Here is a 15064-nt window from a genome sequence, read left to right on the forward strand (position 1 = left end):
AAATTTGTTGGTTAACAAGTCTAGTTAGATCTTAGTTGATAAGGATCTTACTATGGAGAACTGTCAAATGAGGAAAACTCAATATTTAGTGGTACTTTCAAAGTATTTTGCAAATACATGGAACATCCAGTATTTTAATTCTGCGCATCCAGGCCCAAACTGCTCATTACTTGAACCTGCTCTCATACTGTTAAACAACCCAACCTAATAACCCCTAAAGATAAAGATAGAATACTTCATATGTAAAACAAATTCTGGATCAAATTACTTAATGGCATTTAGAGAAACCTTTGAAACATGAAGGAAATGAGAATCTAATGATATCCTCTATGAAGCTTTGTCAATGCCCTCCCCTCCCCATCATCTCTACTCCATAATAATTTCCCCTCGCATTAAGTGTTATTTGCACACTCAGTCATATATTGTCCTGAACTTTTCTTTAAAGAATTAAAGATTTCATATCCATATGATGGCTTTTGCTTTTCCAGTCCCGAAAGAGTGCCTATTGTTTAACATAAACTGATACCTCTTAACACAGCTGAATTTTAGTAACTTCAGACACTAAATACTTCCAATAAAAAAAATAAAAATATGTATTAAAATCTGAGTATTATTTCTTAATAATTAGTATATTTATACAGTGAATTTCTTGAAACAATGTCTGGTTCTTGTGCATTTTTGCATTTCTATACCTAGCAAATAGGTTAGGAACATTGCAGATATAGATGGCTCACCATATGTTTAGGGAATGAGCAAATGAATGATTTATTTGTATTTATCCTATTGATAATTTTTAAATCTGTACTACTTTTAAGTCTATCAGAGCCTCTTTATTTTCTCAGATGATAGATTTTAAACCCATCATGGCCTCAACAGCATAAGGGCATTGTAATTTGGGGCCTTATGATTTATGCAACTTAGAGGTGCCAGACAAAAGAAATACTGAAAAAGATGAATATCAATCATTGAAAACATTAGTTTGCCTTATTCTTTCCAATGTAGATTATTCTTTAAGCTTATTTTAGAAATATTTATGTGTATATTATCAACACCAGGTCATGTCATATTAATACTTACAATCAAAAGGATTGGTGTAATGACAAACCAGCAAGCTCTCCACCACAGCCAGAATAGCCACCTCTTTGCTCCAATCATCATTTCTATATCATCAATGAATCTGTTCCCACCTAAAGAAGATAACATCAAAGAATACATGTTGTCCCCTGCTCATGTTTTCCTTCTATGACCATTATGTTCCTAAATTATCTTTCTCTGCCTAAATGTTTTCCTACACTACAGTGATGAGACATGCACTTCTAACTACATTTTATTCAAAATATATTTTCCTCAGTATATTTTACTTTAAATTATAGTAAACATAATGAAAATGAATCAGGATAAATTATTTGAATAAATCTTAAAAATAGTTCTATAGTTAATATTTACCATAAATCCAGATGATGCCTATTACTTCCAGTATAGCTGCAATCAAAATGCCCCATCCAGCACAGAAGTGATCAATCAGATGAACCCAGTAAATTCCAGCCTACAAAAAAGTATCAATTACTTCTAAGTCTATGTTTATAAATTTTATGATTGATGTGGTATTCAAAATTGAATCTTATCAATTTGCTCTTAATAAATTCACCTCAGTTTCACCTCTGCTAGAATGTGAAAAGGAAGTATACAAATGTGAATATAAATAGGGCTTTAAAGATCTCATAAAGTATGCACCATTATCTTTCATTCTATACTAAGCCTCCAGAAAAAAATAATCATTTGAAATAGTGTATCTATCTTTGAAATGGTATGCAGTGTCTTATATACTCTGTAGTAGCTGCCAAGAAACATATAGTGTGTACTTATCTTAATTGGGGAAATTGTCCATTATTGGGTCTCCTTCTCCTCTGCAAAATGTACTTATTATTGAAATTGTGTTATAATGAGAAAAAAGAAAACCGAATAAACTCAAAAAATCCTGATCCAAGTCAGACTTGGACTTGTCACTAAACATCCTCTTGGAACTTTTTTCCTCATTTAGATTATAAAGTGTCTTCCAACTAATATTTTGTCTGTTAGAAAATGGGGTAGTATACCTGAGTCACACAAACGAGACCAAGGAGGAACAAAACCAAGCAGCAACCCAAAGTTATTGGAACCCTCATTTTCTTCATCATTTTGGGAAATAAATCTTGAATTGTTGTTGTAATTGTTTCTTTAGTGGAAAAAAAAAAGATGACATTACATGTCAAGTAATTTGCCAGTAAGTTTAATCACAGAATTCAACTTCTATTAAACAAATTTACAAATATATTTTTGTGAATATACTCTGGACCTTGCTCCTTGATTTTAAAAATCTATAGGACCCTTCCTCTTAGCAGTTACTATTTGCTGCTTAGGATAAAAACCAAAATCAGCTCTATTTATTGTTTTTATTATGTTTTTAAGGTTGGTAGCAAAACTAAGGAAGTGGGCTGAAGTAGCTTATAAAAGGTTATAGGGAAGAAAGAATTCTAATAAGACTTTAAAATAAGGTAAATATTTGAATAAGCAGCATGGAGACAGAAAGGTTTGCTGTTTTAGAAGTGTGTTAATGAAACAGGGAACTGGTTAGGAGTACAATGATGTATAAGAAAAAGGATTAAGAAATGTGTTTGAAATTTTAGAGGGTTTTGAAAGCTGACCAGAATAATTTGGACTTTATACTGTAAATATAGAAAACTATTACCTTAGGAAAAATACCTGTGTGTATTTAAAGCCATATGCATGGATAGTCATTGTAGCAATATGTGTATCAAAAAAATTAGAAATCCAAATGCCCATTACCTTGACAGCAGACTGTGAGTGATCAAGATTAATATGCATATGTGTTAACATGTATTCATAATCTATTTAAAAATAACTGTCAGAATATGTATGTTATACTTTACGTTTCTGTGAACTTTTTAAAATCTGTTATTTATGGATATATAAAATGTATGCAAACATGGACTGTTTTTATACAATATAGATTGTATTAGGGAGAGAAACAAAGGGAACTTCAAATCCACCTGTACCAGCTTAGTTCCTTAAAAATATAGAAAGCAGATATGGTGAACTATTAATGTTTGTTCCTTTTGGGTATTGGGTACATGGGTACTTTGTATTTTGCTGTATTTAAATTTAAGTTAAAAAACTTTCAGAAAGATCATTCTGAGAGTAACAGCTAGAAGGGGGCAACTGGGGCAAGAAAAAGATGTTTCCAATAAGAGAAAATTAGTTATATAGAGAAGGGAATTTTAAAACTGAGAGCATTACTTACCAATGGAAGCAAACTGAGAGTCGAGACCCAAAGTCAAAAGCATGAAGAAAAATAATATAGACCAAAATGGACCACCTGGTAGTTGAGCTAGAGCTTCTGGATAAGCAATGAATGCCAGATCAAAACCTAAGACAGATATTTGGTATTTTAATTTAAACTGAGTGCCAAGAACGTTCACATACCAGACTTTTTCAAAATAGATACTAGAAAAATCTTATTTCAATTTGGTAATGCACTCTGTGGCATACGTTTGTTACCAAATCTTTCCCTTTTTATAATATTTGATTTGGCTGTTCTGTGAAATGATAATGCAAGTATGTGACATGAATTAAGCAAGTGAAACAAATTATTTTATGGTACATTTCTTACATAAGAGTTGTTAGCAATATTAATGGCATTGTTTAACTGCATTCATTTTTTTTAATAATTAATGAAAAATAAGTTAAATCAGAAACCTATCACCTATTCTTAGCCTAGAAATTCTAAAAGAATTGCCCTATCAAGAAAGATGCATTTGTGGAACTAACATTTTGGTCTTGAACTTTTTCTCTAAGTGTTTACCCAGAATTACTATAACCAGTGACTCTTTAATCAATATATAGATAACTGCAAACTTGTGGTAAAGTTTTGCATAAATTGAAAATTGTTTTCTATTTGAAATACATTATATCTTTATAGATTTTTTCCTTCATTTCAATTTTATGTTTCTCCAATAAACTCCAAAGGAATTTAAGTTTCTCCAATCTCCCAGAGACCTGGCATAGGATTCAAGAGAATTCAATTCTAGACTAGGCTCTATCATTTCCTCATACTTTGACTTTCTGCAAGACATAGAAGCTTCCTGATGCATCAGTTCACTCCTGTATAAATGGAGAACTAAATACTAGATGATGTACAAAGTGTCTTCCATTTCTGACATTATATTACCATTCTTTAGTCTCTTCATTGAATAATATTAACTATAAATACAAATTTAATAAGGACTTATTACTTAAAAGAATCCTGGGATTCTTTTTCTTAGAATCTTTAGCCATATAATGTCTTTAAAGTTAAGAAATTCATTAGTCAGATTCCTTTAAGGTTGGACACAGCTGTATATTCTGTATACTCAAATAAAGATGTAGAAATTCAGACCCAAACCTCTATGCATAAGTGGTTCATACTATGGACTAAATAAAATCTAAGGAAAAAACACATCATCTTAAAAAATTGTTATTTAATATGATCTTATTTTTCCAGATTGTCCAAGAAATACATATTAAAACAAGCACATTATAAAAGATGAAAAGAAAAACAAAATGCAGTAACCTAAGTCCTGAGTGCTTTAAGTGAATTTCTATAAGTTATATTAGTTTCTTGATTGAGCAGCATTGATTGGTCAAAGTTGATAAAATTAACATTACATACCTGACTTTACAACTTGAGACACTTCTTTTCCAGATATATAAGCCATGTGTCCCAATATAGAAAAAATAGCAAATCCAGCAAAAACACTCGTGAGGCAGTTTGTCAAGCAAACAACAATGGCATCAGAGAAGCAGTTGTTATGGAACTTATTGTAAGATGATAGAGCAACTAAGCCACCCCAAGCCACTGAAAGGGAGTAGAATATCTGAGTGGCAGCATCTTTCCAAACCTGTAAGAGAAAAAAGTTAAAAAAAATTTTTTAAATATACATCTGTTAAAATATTTCAAACATATCTTTTTTATTTGCATTAAATAGAATGTTACTATTTTTCAAAGTCGTCTTTTGCCTTTCCTGATCATATCACCCTCTCACACTCCATCCTAACTTTTGTGTTTATCATTGCTTTGCTTTGCTTTATATTTTTACTACATAAATATATAAACATAAACAATATAAAAATATATAGCATTTAACCTTGCATTCGTTTCAACTTATAATAATGTTTTGAACTCATGCAACTTGCTTTTTTTCATTTGGCATGTGAGACTTATCCATCAGCAAGTTAAATAAGGAATTTCCATATTTTTGAATTTCCATTTCTGCAAGTCAAAAATAAAAGAATATAGACAAATTCATATAGTTCTATTACATTTGTGTAGCTTTATCATATTATTCATTTACGTTTGCCTGTCACATATACCATTATTTATCCGTTCTATTGATGGGCACTTAGGTTTTCACATTGTTTGCTATTTCAAATGATACAGCTGTGAACAGTCTGGTGCATGTCTCCTACCTAGGTGTGGAACTCTGGTGTGGTAGAATATAAGTATGCAGATTTCAAATAAAAGGGCTGGCATAAACTTGTTCAAACGTGTCTTTTTAATCCTTCTCAAAACAGGGTTTATCAATGAAAATCAGGCTGGTGATTAAAAGTTCTGGCTCTGGAGTAACAAAGAATAAAGTTTACATCCAACACCTCACATTTTCTCTGACTTCATCTATATAACATATTTTAGCTTCTTTCTTCATTTATAAAATGGGGATAATTGTAATAATAGTAATAATATCCTAGGGATGATGTGGAATTAAATGAGATAAAACATGCAAAGCATTTAGAAGGGTGCTCAATGATAGCCATTATTATTATGGAAAACAATCATCCGTTGATAATCAGTTTATTATATGGATGTGAAAGACAATTATTTTACCCTCTGAAAAGTATATAATCTATTTCCAAGTTCAATAGAAACGAAGTTGTTGGGCAGTAAAATAAATGTTAGTAGGTCTTCAGAATACAATTTTATTTGGGATCATTATTATGCTTGATGCTCAGTTATCATGCTAAATTGCTTTATAATGGCAGGAAGCCAGCATGAAGCAAGTTAAATGGATTGATGCATGGATAGATGTATGGAATTGGATGGATAGGTTGATGATAGATGATAGATAGATAGATAGATAGATAGATAGATAGATAGATAGATAGACTGATACAGATCGATTAATCAAGGTTATTTCACTCATATGTAATGGAATCTTGTTAGTAAAAAATGTTTTCTTATTTCTTAGGCAGTTGTCTGTATTAAGAAATTTAAAATATGCTTATGTTGGCCTGTGAGCTTCTTTTTACTGGGTACATTCTTTACGCATATGTGATTTAGGAGTGGAAGGGGTGTGGCAGAACTGGGTTGTGTAAGAATGCTTTTGAGTACACTACTACATACCCTGATGCGTACTTGTGCTGCAAATAAATGTGAAGAGAAATTCCATGGTTAAAATCTCCACATCTACCAATCTTATAGCTATGTACAAGATCATTAGATTAGGGATTAGTAAATCTTAATTCGTGCTGTAGTAAACATATTGCATAAGCTTGGCTAAATTTGAATATTTTCTTTTGGGTTTCAGTTTCTTCATTGAAAATGATGGAGTTAGTAAAACACTCTGAAGACTCCTCTATCTCTAGCTACAAACTTGCATGGTTTTTTATTCTCCTAGAGTTCACATATTAAGGAAAAGAAAAAAAATATTTATGGGTATGATTCTTTCCTTAGAATATGGGTTCCATGAAATAGAAAAAAAAAAAGCTAAGAAAAAAAATTCTCATTGCCAGCAAACTCAAAGAACGAATGAGGTAGTGTGCATTGGGGGGAGGAGGGGCTTAAATTGTATGTTTTACAAGAAGCTTTCCATTTAGCTCCCGTTTTCTAAAGATATTAAAGGCACAGAAACACTGACCAATATGAAATAGACATAACAAAAATGTCAAGATAATTTCAAGGAAATATAAAATCCAGGTGATCTTAGGCTTGTAAAAGGCATATGAGACAGCACAAGGGGCTTGGACTTTTCAAATGTGCTCAAAATTAATAGGCACATTTGAAATTAAAAATTGGTGATTACACTTCTTAATTTTGCAAATATAGTATAGCAGCAATAATTGAAATAACTTTACATGAGCTCATATTTACATAGTTTTAAGTTGCCAAATGGAAATTAACGTATTTTATCTTGTTTAAAACTTAACAGGGAGAAGAAAATGAACCCCAACCTCAATTTTATTTGTGTCTTATTTACCATCATCAAAGGTTTTCAAGTTGGGAAGAGATTAACAGCATTGAAAAGAGTGAGGCCCAAGATAAATGAAATAAGTTAAGACAACCTCTGGACACATCAAAATATGTAAATCTCCAAATATAAATTATAAAAGTTTATCATTCTAAATAATTTGACCTATGGTGATTAATCATTGAGTGAAAACTATTGGACACAAGAAAGGTAACCAAAGACCAGAGATTGTTGTCTTGCATTTCATAAAGGGTAAATGTTGGATTCTCACAATTATAAGCTGATAAACTTGACATTGTTTACCAAAAAAAGTCTACAAGTAATTAAATATTCAGATTATTAGTATTTATAAAAGAAAATAACAATGGTTGGAATTAACATGAGTTCCACAAGAATACCATAACAAATTAAGATAATCTCCATTTTGGATAGCACAACTTGGATAGCTGATGATATTAAAATAGCATTTTTTGATTCCAACATGAAAAAGATTGTGAGATTTTAAGCACCAGATGCTTAGTATGAGTCAAGAATATGATGTGACTACTAAAAAGGTGAAAGCATTTTTAGGCTATACAAACAGAAACACAGTATCTAGAATATACTTACTGTTAGTGCTCTCTGCAGTCAAAATTGTAAACGATTATATGTACCCATAATACACATAGCCATCATCTAGAGATGGACTACAATTAAAAGATGGCGATCTTGCAAATGTTCCAAGAAATAATTATGATGATGAACATGCAACTATTTGATGATATTGTGAATTACTGATTATATATGTAGAACGGAATGATCAAAATAGGAATGTTTGCATTCGCTTTTTGTTTTTTGGTATTTAAAAAAATAAAGTAAAAAGATTAAAAAAAAAAAAGATGGCTATCTTATCCATGACACTTGTTTATAGTTCAGATTTGTTCATGGAATACTTAAACCATGTCAAATTAGTATTTTGATATCATAATCCTTTAAGCAAAATTTGTGTTACTTTTTGACTATTAACTTCTGAATGCTGTTAAAAATGTGTATTAGACAATTAAAATTTAAACTGTAATCTTTAAAGGTACCTATTAGTTGTATCCAATAAATCACATAGTCTTAGTCATCAATTTAGAGGTATTGATGTGTGAAATATTCTTTTTCAGAGTAAAAAGCCCCAAATCATTTTGGTAAAATAGAATCAGTTACATGAATATAATCTCAGTTTTCAAATTCCATTGCTAGAAATCATTATCTGCTTCCAATAAGAGAGCATTAGTGTCATGTTAAAGAATTAAATCAGCCATCCTAGGTAATAGAAACACTAATAAATGTCACTGTGTATTCTTTTGCAAGCTGTTACACTGTAGCACTTATATGCAACCAAAGATTTTTGTATTTGCTTTTAAGGTTTACCTCCTCAGATAATTTTAAATACAAATTAAATCTTACCTCAGCTTCCCTAAGTTTTGTAAAATTTGACTGTGCTCCAATATAGTATGAAATGCCTTTTGATGCACCCTCCAGAGTTGCACCTCGTATTAACAGAATTAGTAGGACAACATAAGGGAAAATGGCTGTAAAATAAACCACCTACCAAGAAAATGACCAAAAATTAATAGGTTATTTTTAAATCATAGTATATAATTGTATACAAGTAAATTATTAGCCAGTTGAGATTAGTAAATTAAAAGTAAATGAGATTCCATAAGGTTATTTATAAGCATAATGATACCAATATCAAAGTTTGCATCATTTTCTCTATTTTCAGTCATCTTAAATGATCCACTTTCAAAATTAACATGATAGGGCGGGCCACGGTAGCTCAGCAAGCAGAGTTCTCTCCTACCATGCCAGAGACAGGGGTTCAATTCCTGGTGCCTTCCCATGCGAAAAATAAAAAATAAAAAAGTAATGTGATATATGATGTACTTTTCCCAGATTCAAGGTATAAATTAAGAATGCATCAGCAGTGATAGTCTGGAATTCTGAAAGAATGCTTTTTTAAGTACATCCTTATAAATATCTGGGGGAATGACTCTAAGTTACTGCCCTGAGGTGGGAAGCGAAATGATTTTCGATCCTGCAATGGTTGATATATATTCAGTCCACAAGGAGAAGGAAAATAATCTCATAGTAGGTGATCAAATACAATGAAAACTGTTTAAATATTGGACATTTTCTCAGTTATCTTTGAAGCTACCATTATGAGACTTTGATAGCACAACATATGAGTACATTCACTGCTTGTGTCTAGATAATGCCTGGTTCCAGATGAGCAGATTGTCTTTGAGGCTGATTTTTCATGAATGTAGTTACTTTGATCCTTAGAGGTCCTATGTTTGATAATATGCCCAAGGAGATAATTTAAACAAAGCATCCAGAGACCAATAAAAATTAATTGCCTGGGTAAATGGCCTTTAATCAACTTTTTCATATTAACATTTTGAAAACGAACCAAGTGCTTCAAAAATGTACAGCTGAAAAATTGTTTTGGAAAGTTTCCACTAACTTTCTGATGTTCACAGTATTTTCGTAATCTAATGGAATAGCTCATTACAACTCAACATTAACTGAATACCTTGGATATTGCATTAGAAATAAAAAGATACTACCTACTCTGTCCTTCCTTATGGAAATTTCAGTCTAGTAGTTACACATAAATATTCACATTTCTGAGTACTGGACAATTGCTCACAGAGAAAATTGCAACCTGTTCTCTTAAATTGCCATGATGTTCTCTAAAATTTTTTTTAAAAATAAGGCAATGGAGAGAGGAAAAATAATATTTTCTGAAGAGCCTTTTTTCCCTGAGAGAGAAGAATCTGAGTCAACTTTGGCAAGCTTTAACTTAAAATAGACTGCATAGGATGTTTTTTCCATCTCTCCACAACTAGGGGAATCCTGACACTATTACCCTATATATCAAGGACCTAGACATTCCAAACCAAACATTGCAATGTATAATTCCACTGAAGATATTTATGTATATAGTGGGAGAAAAAAAATTTAAATATATCCTCAACTCAGAATGCTGTATCAGCTTGTAGGGTCCAAGTTTTGAGTAATTGTACAACTTTAGTACCAGTTTTCTTTTTTTTTTTTTTAACAATTGCAGTGATCTTAAGTATTTACTTAAGAGTTAGGCTGCCTACTTAGAATTAATTGAAAGCTTTTTGCACATTTCAATGTTCCCATTCTAGGAAAAAGACATGCATTTATAATGCTTGATATTGAACTATTAAACTACAATGAAATTGGAAAGCAGCTACATTGCTGTCTCAAGTGTTTTCCAAATTACCTTGCCTGAAGACTTGATTCCTTTAAAAAGTGCTGCTCCGACTATGAGCCAAGCTAGGAGAAGACAGAGTGCTAAATACCACACGATAGTTCCAGTCTCATCCATTCCACTCGACCTTTGGAGTGCCACTTTACTGAAAACACATAAACCTTTTTATGAACACAGAATCATGTCTTAAAAATAAATTGAACTTTGTGATATCTTTCAGTTGGGAAGAAGCTTCATGAATTTTTTTTCTAAAGCTTCGTGAATTTTATTTCTTATTAATACATGCCCGCACTTTGAGCCTGTCATTAATATTGGTTTTTGGAGGGACAAAAATAGTTCATCGAAAAGCTCCCTGACTTCTAAATTAATTGTAAATCCAAAGTTCCAAACAGAGTGAGTAGCCACTGATTCCTATAGCTATGAGTTTTTGGTAATATTTCAAAGCTCCTTTTTGGAAAGAAACTAACCTTACATGAGATTACTTTGTTTCATTCATTGCAATATTTTTTTTCAAGTTAAAATAAAGGAGAAAATATTTTAAACCATATTAAATATTTCCTCATTCATCACATTTCTAGAGGTTATCAAATTCAAATGGTTCTATTATTTATACATACATGGATCTAGGATCTAAATTCTTAGCTTGATGTTCAGCAACATTTTAAGCTCCAAATTTTCAAAGAGTATTAACATGTGGATGAAGAGCACTAATTTTGGCAGGGGAGTCAAAGAAGTTAGGTAAAGGTAACACGGTAGGCATAGGATAAGGAGAATAATGAGAAATCATTTTAAATTAATAAAATACAAAATATATATTTGAAAGAAAAATGTGTGACAGAGAACTTTAGCTTTAAATAGCAATTTTGCCCCAAATATCACTCATTACCCAACTGTTCAGAAGTAATACATATTCATTATTGTCTAAAATGTCAATATATTTTTTCAAAGCAGTGCCCTAATTTATGGCTATTAAACACTAAATAAATCATTTCTGATAGTGTTGTATCCATTTAATAATTAATTTATAAATAACAAATTGTTGGCTTTGAGCTAATTTTGCAGGTATCTACTCTTCTCCATCTCATCTAGAGCAGGTAAGCATTTGAATCAAGTGACATATAATCTAGGCTGATTCCCCATTTTTCCTATTTAGGTGAGTTAAAGAGGGGGACGATCAATATTTTGTTGCTTATGAAAATGTTTAGTAACATCCACTTAAGAACTATATCATCTAGTGTACTTACTTCCAATATTGTTCGCTGGGAAGCTGCCCTGGCTGATAAACTTCACTGCCATTAATGCAGGTAAAATTGTTGTAGTCTACCCAGCTTTTATTCATTTGGATGAGCTCCCCTATGCTTGTGCTCACATTACACCGAGTTACTAAAAATGATAAAAAGAAAAATGCGCACAAGCACAGAAACATATTTAGTATTAGAAGAATACTTTCCGGGGGGGGGGGGGGGAAACGTTTTAATGGTAAAATATTTAAGTTCCTGTCTAAATGTTACTTGGTAAAGGTAGAGTAGAAATCTTACAAATGAAAAAAACCATGTACTTTCAGCATCTTAAATTTTCTCTAATACTAAGCTGTGGGTGAGTATGAAAATATATGCCCTTTTAAATATTGATTATAACAGCTATAAATTAACAATAGTTTCAACTGGGTCCTAGTGCTCTAAGTAACTTTTAGTAGGTGAACTCATCTAGTTCATATAGGTAAAGTGTCACCTTTAAATTCCTAGCAAGTGTTTGTTAAACCTTTATAACTACTATCTGACATCCACAGGTATTCCCAATGGTAATAGCCTAGAAAATTGATGCTACAGTACCTCAAAGATTAGCAATATATGGCATAGGCAATAATCACTGTCTCCTGAGACACTACTATTATAAATAATGTTTTTTTCTCTTTATCACTTCCTCATTTTTCTCCTTCTCTCCTGACTAGGCCTGACACCTGCAAGAAGTACACCTAGGCATGGCTTAGCCTTGCTGGCGGCCCTCAGAAATTAACATGTTAGGTTCATCAATTTTCAGGTTATAGATGCTTTATTCTGCTTTCACCAGTGATCTGTGGTGGTGCACTTAAAATTACACATAAATGGTTAAAGAATGATTTAACTTTTTAAGCTTATTTTAAAAATATAAAAGGATGATGTAGATTTTATACTATTTTAAAAATAAATAAATGAATTTTACCTATAGGTGATCTGCTACAGTTTTCATCTGACCAAGAAGCACAATTTTTCCATGGTAGTTCACTTTGAAATGAAGCAAACATGTAGTAAAGACTATAGGCAATTATGACATTGTAATAGATGGTCACAAAAATGGAAATCAGGACCATTGTAATTCCCACACCTGCAAAAAACAACAATTCAAATAAAAAATAAACTCAAGTGAAATTTCCTCTGCTAATTCGTAAAAAGTTGGAGCTCTAGTTCCACTAAATCTCTGAAAAGACTGTTTCAAATAATTGTTTAGAACAGGGATAAAGTGCTTGAATAGCTTACATTCTAAATTTAAAAGTATTTTCATAATTGGATTTCTGGGACATATTCTTAGTTGATTAGAAAAAGGTATTAAGGTCAAGGGCAGAAGACCTGTATTAAGCCCATCAGGTTCTCAAAAATAAAAAGCCCGTGTCCATTACTCTTTCTTTTTTCAGTTTGTAAATTCTGATCAGCATGATCACTATTCTAAGAAAAGCAATTCAAAGCTCATACCTATTGACTCATTGACCAATAGTTCTTTATGTACAAACCAGAATTTTGACAAGTAGAAAATGAAGTATCTGGATCAATTTCCTGAAAGAATAATGTATAAGACTTCTACAAGTACATATAAAAAATTCAGTAACTTAGTAAAAATCTAAATTTGAAGTTCAGAGGTTAACTCAGTTTCAAAATGTAACTGAACATAGTGAATATAACTCCTGTGCTTCAGACTAGCTTTTGAGGTAGCTTTTCCACTATTCTAGCACAATATTACATTCACATCACTCTGAATTTATTTTTGATGTCACATTGAGGTTTTTACAGATGGTCTTCAGCATCTGGCATATAATAGAATTGTATCTAATCTTTAGACAGAAAAAAAGGTTGGTATTTAATCACAATCAAGACATTTTTTTTTTTTACTTCACAAGTATCCTATTCTATGAGGAGCACCCAGGAAAAAATAGTGACCTGTCCTTCAACTTCTCTGAATCAGTCATCGTGAAAGATAAGCAAAAACCCTAAGACAGACTGCATATGTAATTTTAATGAAGTCAGGGCCATAGAGTTAATGTACAAAAGAACTGTTTTCCCTGTATATCAAGGGAATCTAAATGGAGAAACTAGGAAAATAATGATTCTCTCTAATGTCTTCCCTAACTGTCCCCCCAAACATATACGCTGCCCTATATAAATAGAAATAAAAATTAACAGCAGATTTTTAAAAGTATACAGTGTCCCCCAGTAGATCTGCAGCTCTAGATAAGCACCAAAAAAAGAGTTGATTTTTAAATTCTATAATGACAAACTATTTATGAAATGCATGCTTCTTTGCCTTGACATTCTACAATTTTACTGTTTTTTTTTTCTTCTGTGTAGTGAGGGCAGTTCTTTGCACAAATAGACCAATAAGCACAATGAGGAAAACACTTTAATGCCAACCTTGAAACAATGGAAGAATCCTCCAAACTGAAACTGGACCTAAACTAGCAAATTGTCCCAGTGAACACTCGAGGAAGAACAAAGGTAAACCAGCCAATGCCAGCATAATAGCATAAGGTATCAAGAAGGCACCTAAAAAAGAAAAAAAGAATCAAGCACTATTGCATTTCAAACTCTTGATGGCACTTTGATAACCAGAAGAACATTTTAAAAACATCCTGATATAGCAGAATCAAAGGGCTTGATTTGGGCCCCAAATTTACTGCTTTCTGTGAGAAAGAAGTTGATTCTCTAAATCTTGGAGTTCTCATATGTAAAATGGAGGATTCTAGTCTTACTTTAGATTTTTGTGAGTATTAAAAACAATAGCCTATATAAAGTAATCTAGAAAAGTTGACCACAGTCTGTGCAGCCGCATGGACCTGGCTAGGTAATTAAAATACTGTCTCCACCATTCACCAGTTATGGTATCTGGGACAATTTACTTTATCTCTGAACACTGAGTTCATAAATGGGGAGAACAATACCAACTTATCAGTTTATGGTAAGAGTTCAATTACACAACTTAAGTAAAGTGAAAACATTCGGCAAAATAGAAGTGACATGATATATATTCAATGTTAGTTTCCCACCTTTCTCTTTTGAAAATAAATGGCCTATTTAAAATCTTAGGGTGCAAATGCTGAACTGCTTCACAGTGGTAGTTATTGCAGCTAAGGTCATTATTCTCCAAATGATTACAAAGATCTTAACTCAATTTTAATAGAAAATGTATCAGTTTTGTTAGAAGAACCTGAACTCTTGCAAAGCATTAATAGCTAAATTTCAATTTCTAGAAACTATTTGTGCCA

The 15064-nt window shown here is 31.9% G+C and overlaps 1 protein-coding gene across 2 annotated transcripts in view; it reads right to left on the bottom strand.

Annotated features, from left to right (window-relative positions):
• SLC6A14 (solute carrier family 6 member 14) overlaps nt 1–15064 on the bottom strand; it is a 238621-nt gene that overhangs the window by 2618 nt on the left and 220939 nt on the right. For both annotated transcript variants that reach the window (XM_077146124.1, XM_077146123.1), the window contains 10 exons: nt 14214–14345; nt 12754–12915; nt 11796–11934; nt 10564–10696; nt 8715–8855; nt 4709–4937; nt 3302–3427; nt 2097–2215; nt 1447–1546; nt 1078–1187 (listed from right to left, as the gene is read on the bottom strand). In XM_077146124.1, coding sequence (XP_077002239.1) covers nt 1078–1187; nt 1447–1546; nt 2097–2215; nt 3302–3427; nt 4709–4937; nt 8715–8855; nt 10564–10696; nt 11796–11934; nt 12754–12915; nt 14214–14319 — 1365 coding nt within the window. In that variant the 5' untranslated portion in view covers nt 14320–14345. The remainder of the gene's footprint in view (nt 1–1077; nt 1188–1446; nt 1547–2096; nt 2216–3301; nt 3428–4708; nt 4938–8714; nt 8856–10563; nt 10697–11795; nt 11935–12753; nt 12916–14213; nt 14346–15064) is intronic.

Source organism: Tamandua tetradactyla, chromosome X (assembly GCF_023851605.1).
Source record: "Tamandua tetradactyla isolate mTamTet1 chromosome X, mTamTet1.pri, whole genome shotgun sequence".
In the NCBI taxonomy this organism is placed as follows: Eukaryota; Metazoa; Chordata; class Mammalia; order Pilosa; family Myrmecophagidae; genus Tamandua; species Tamandua tetradactyla.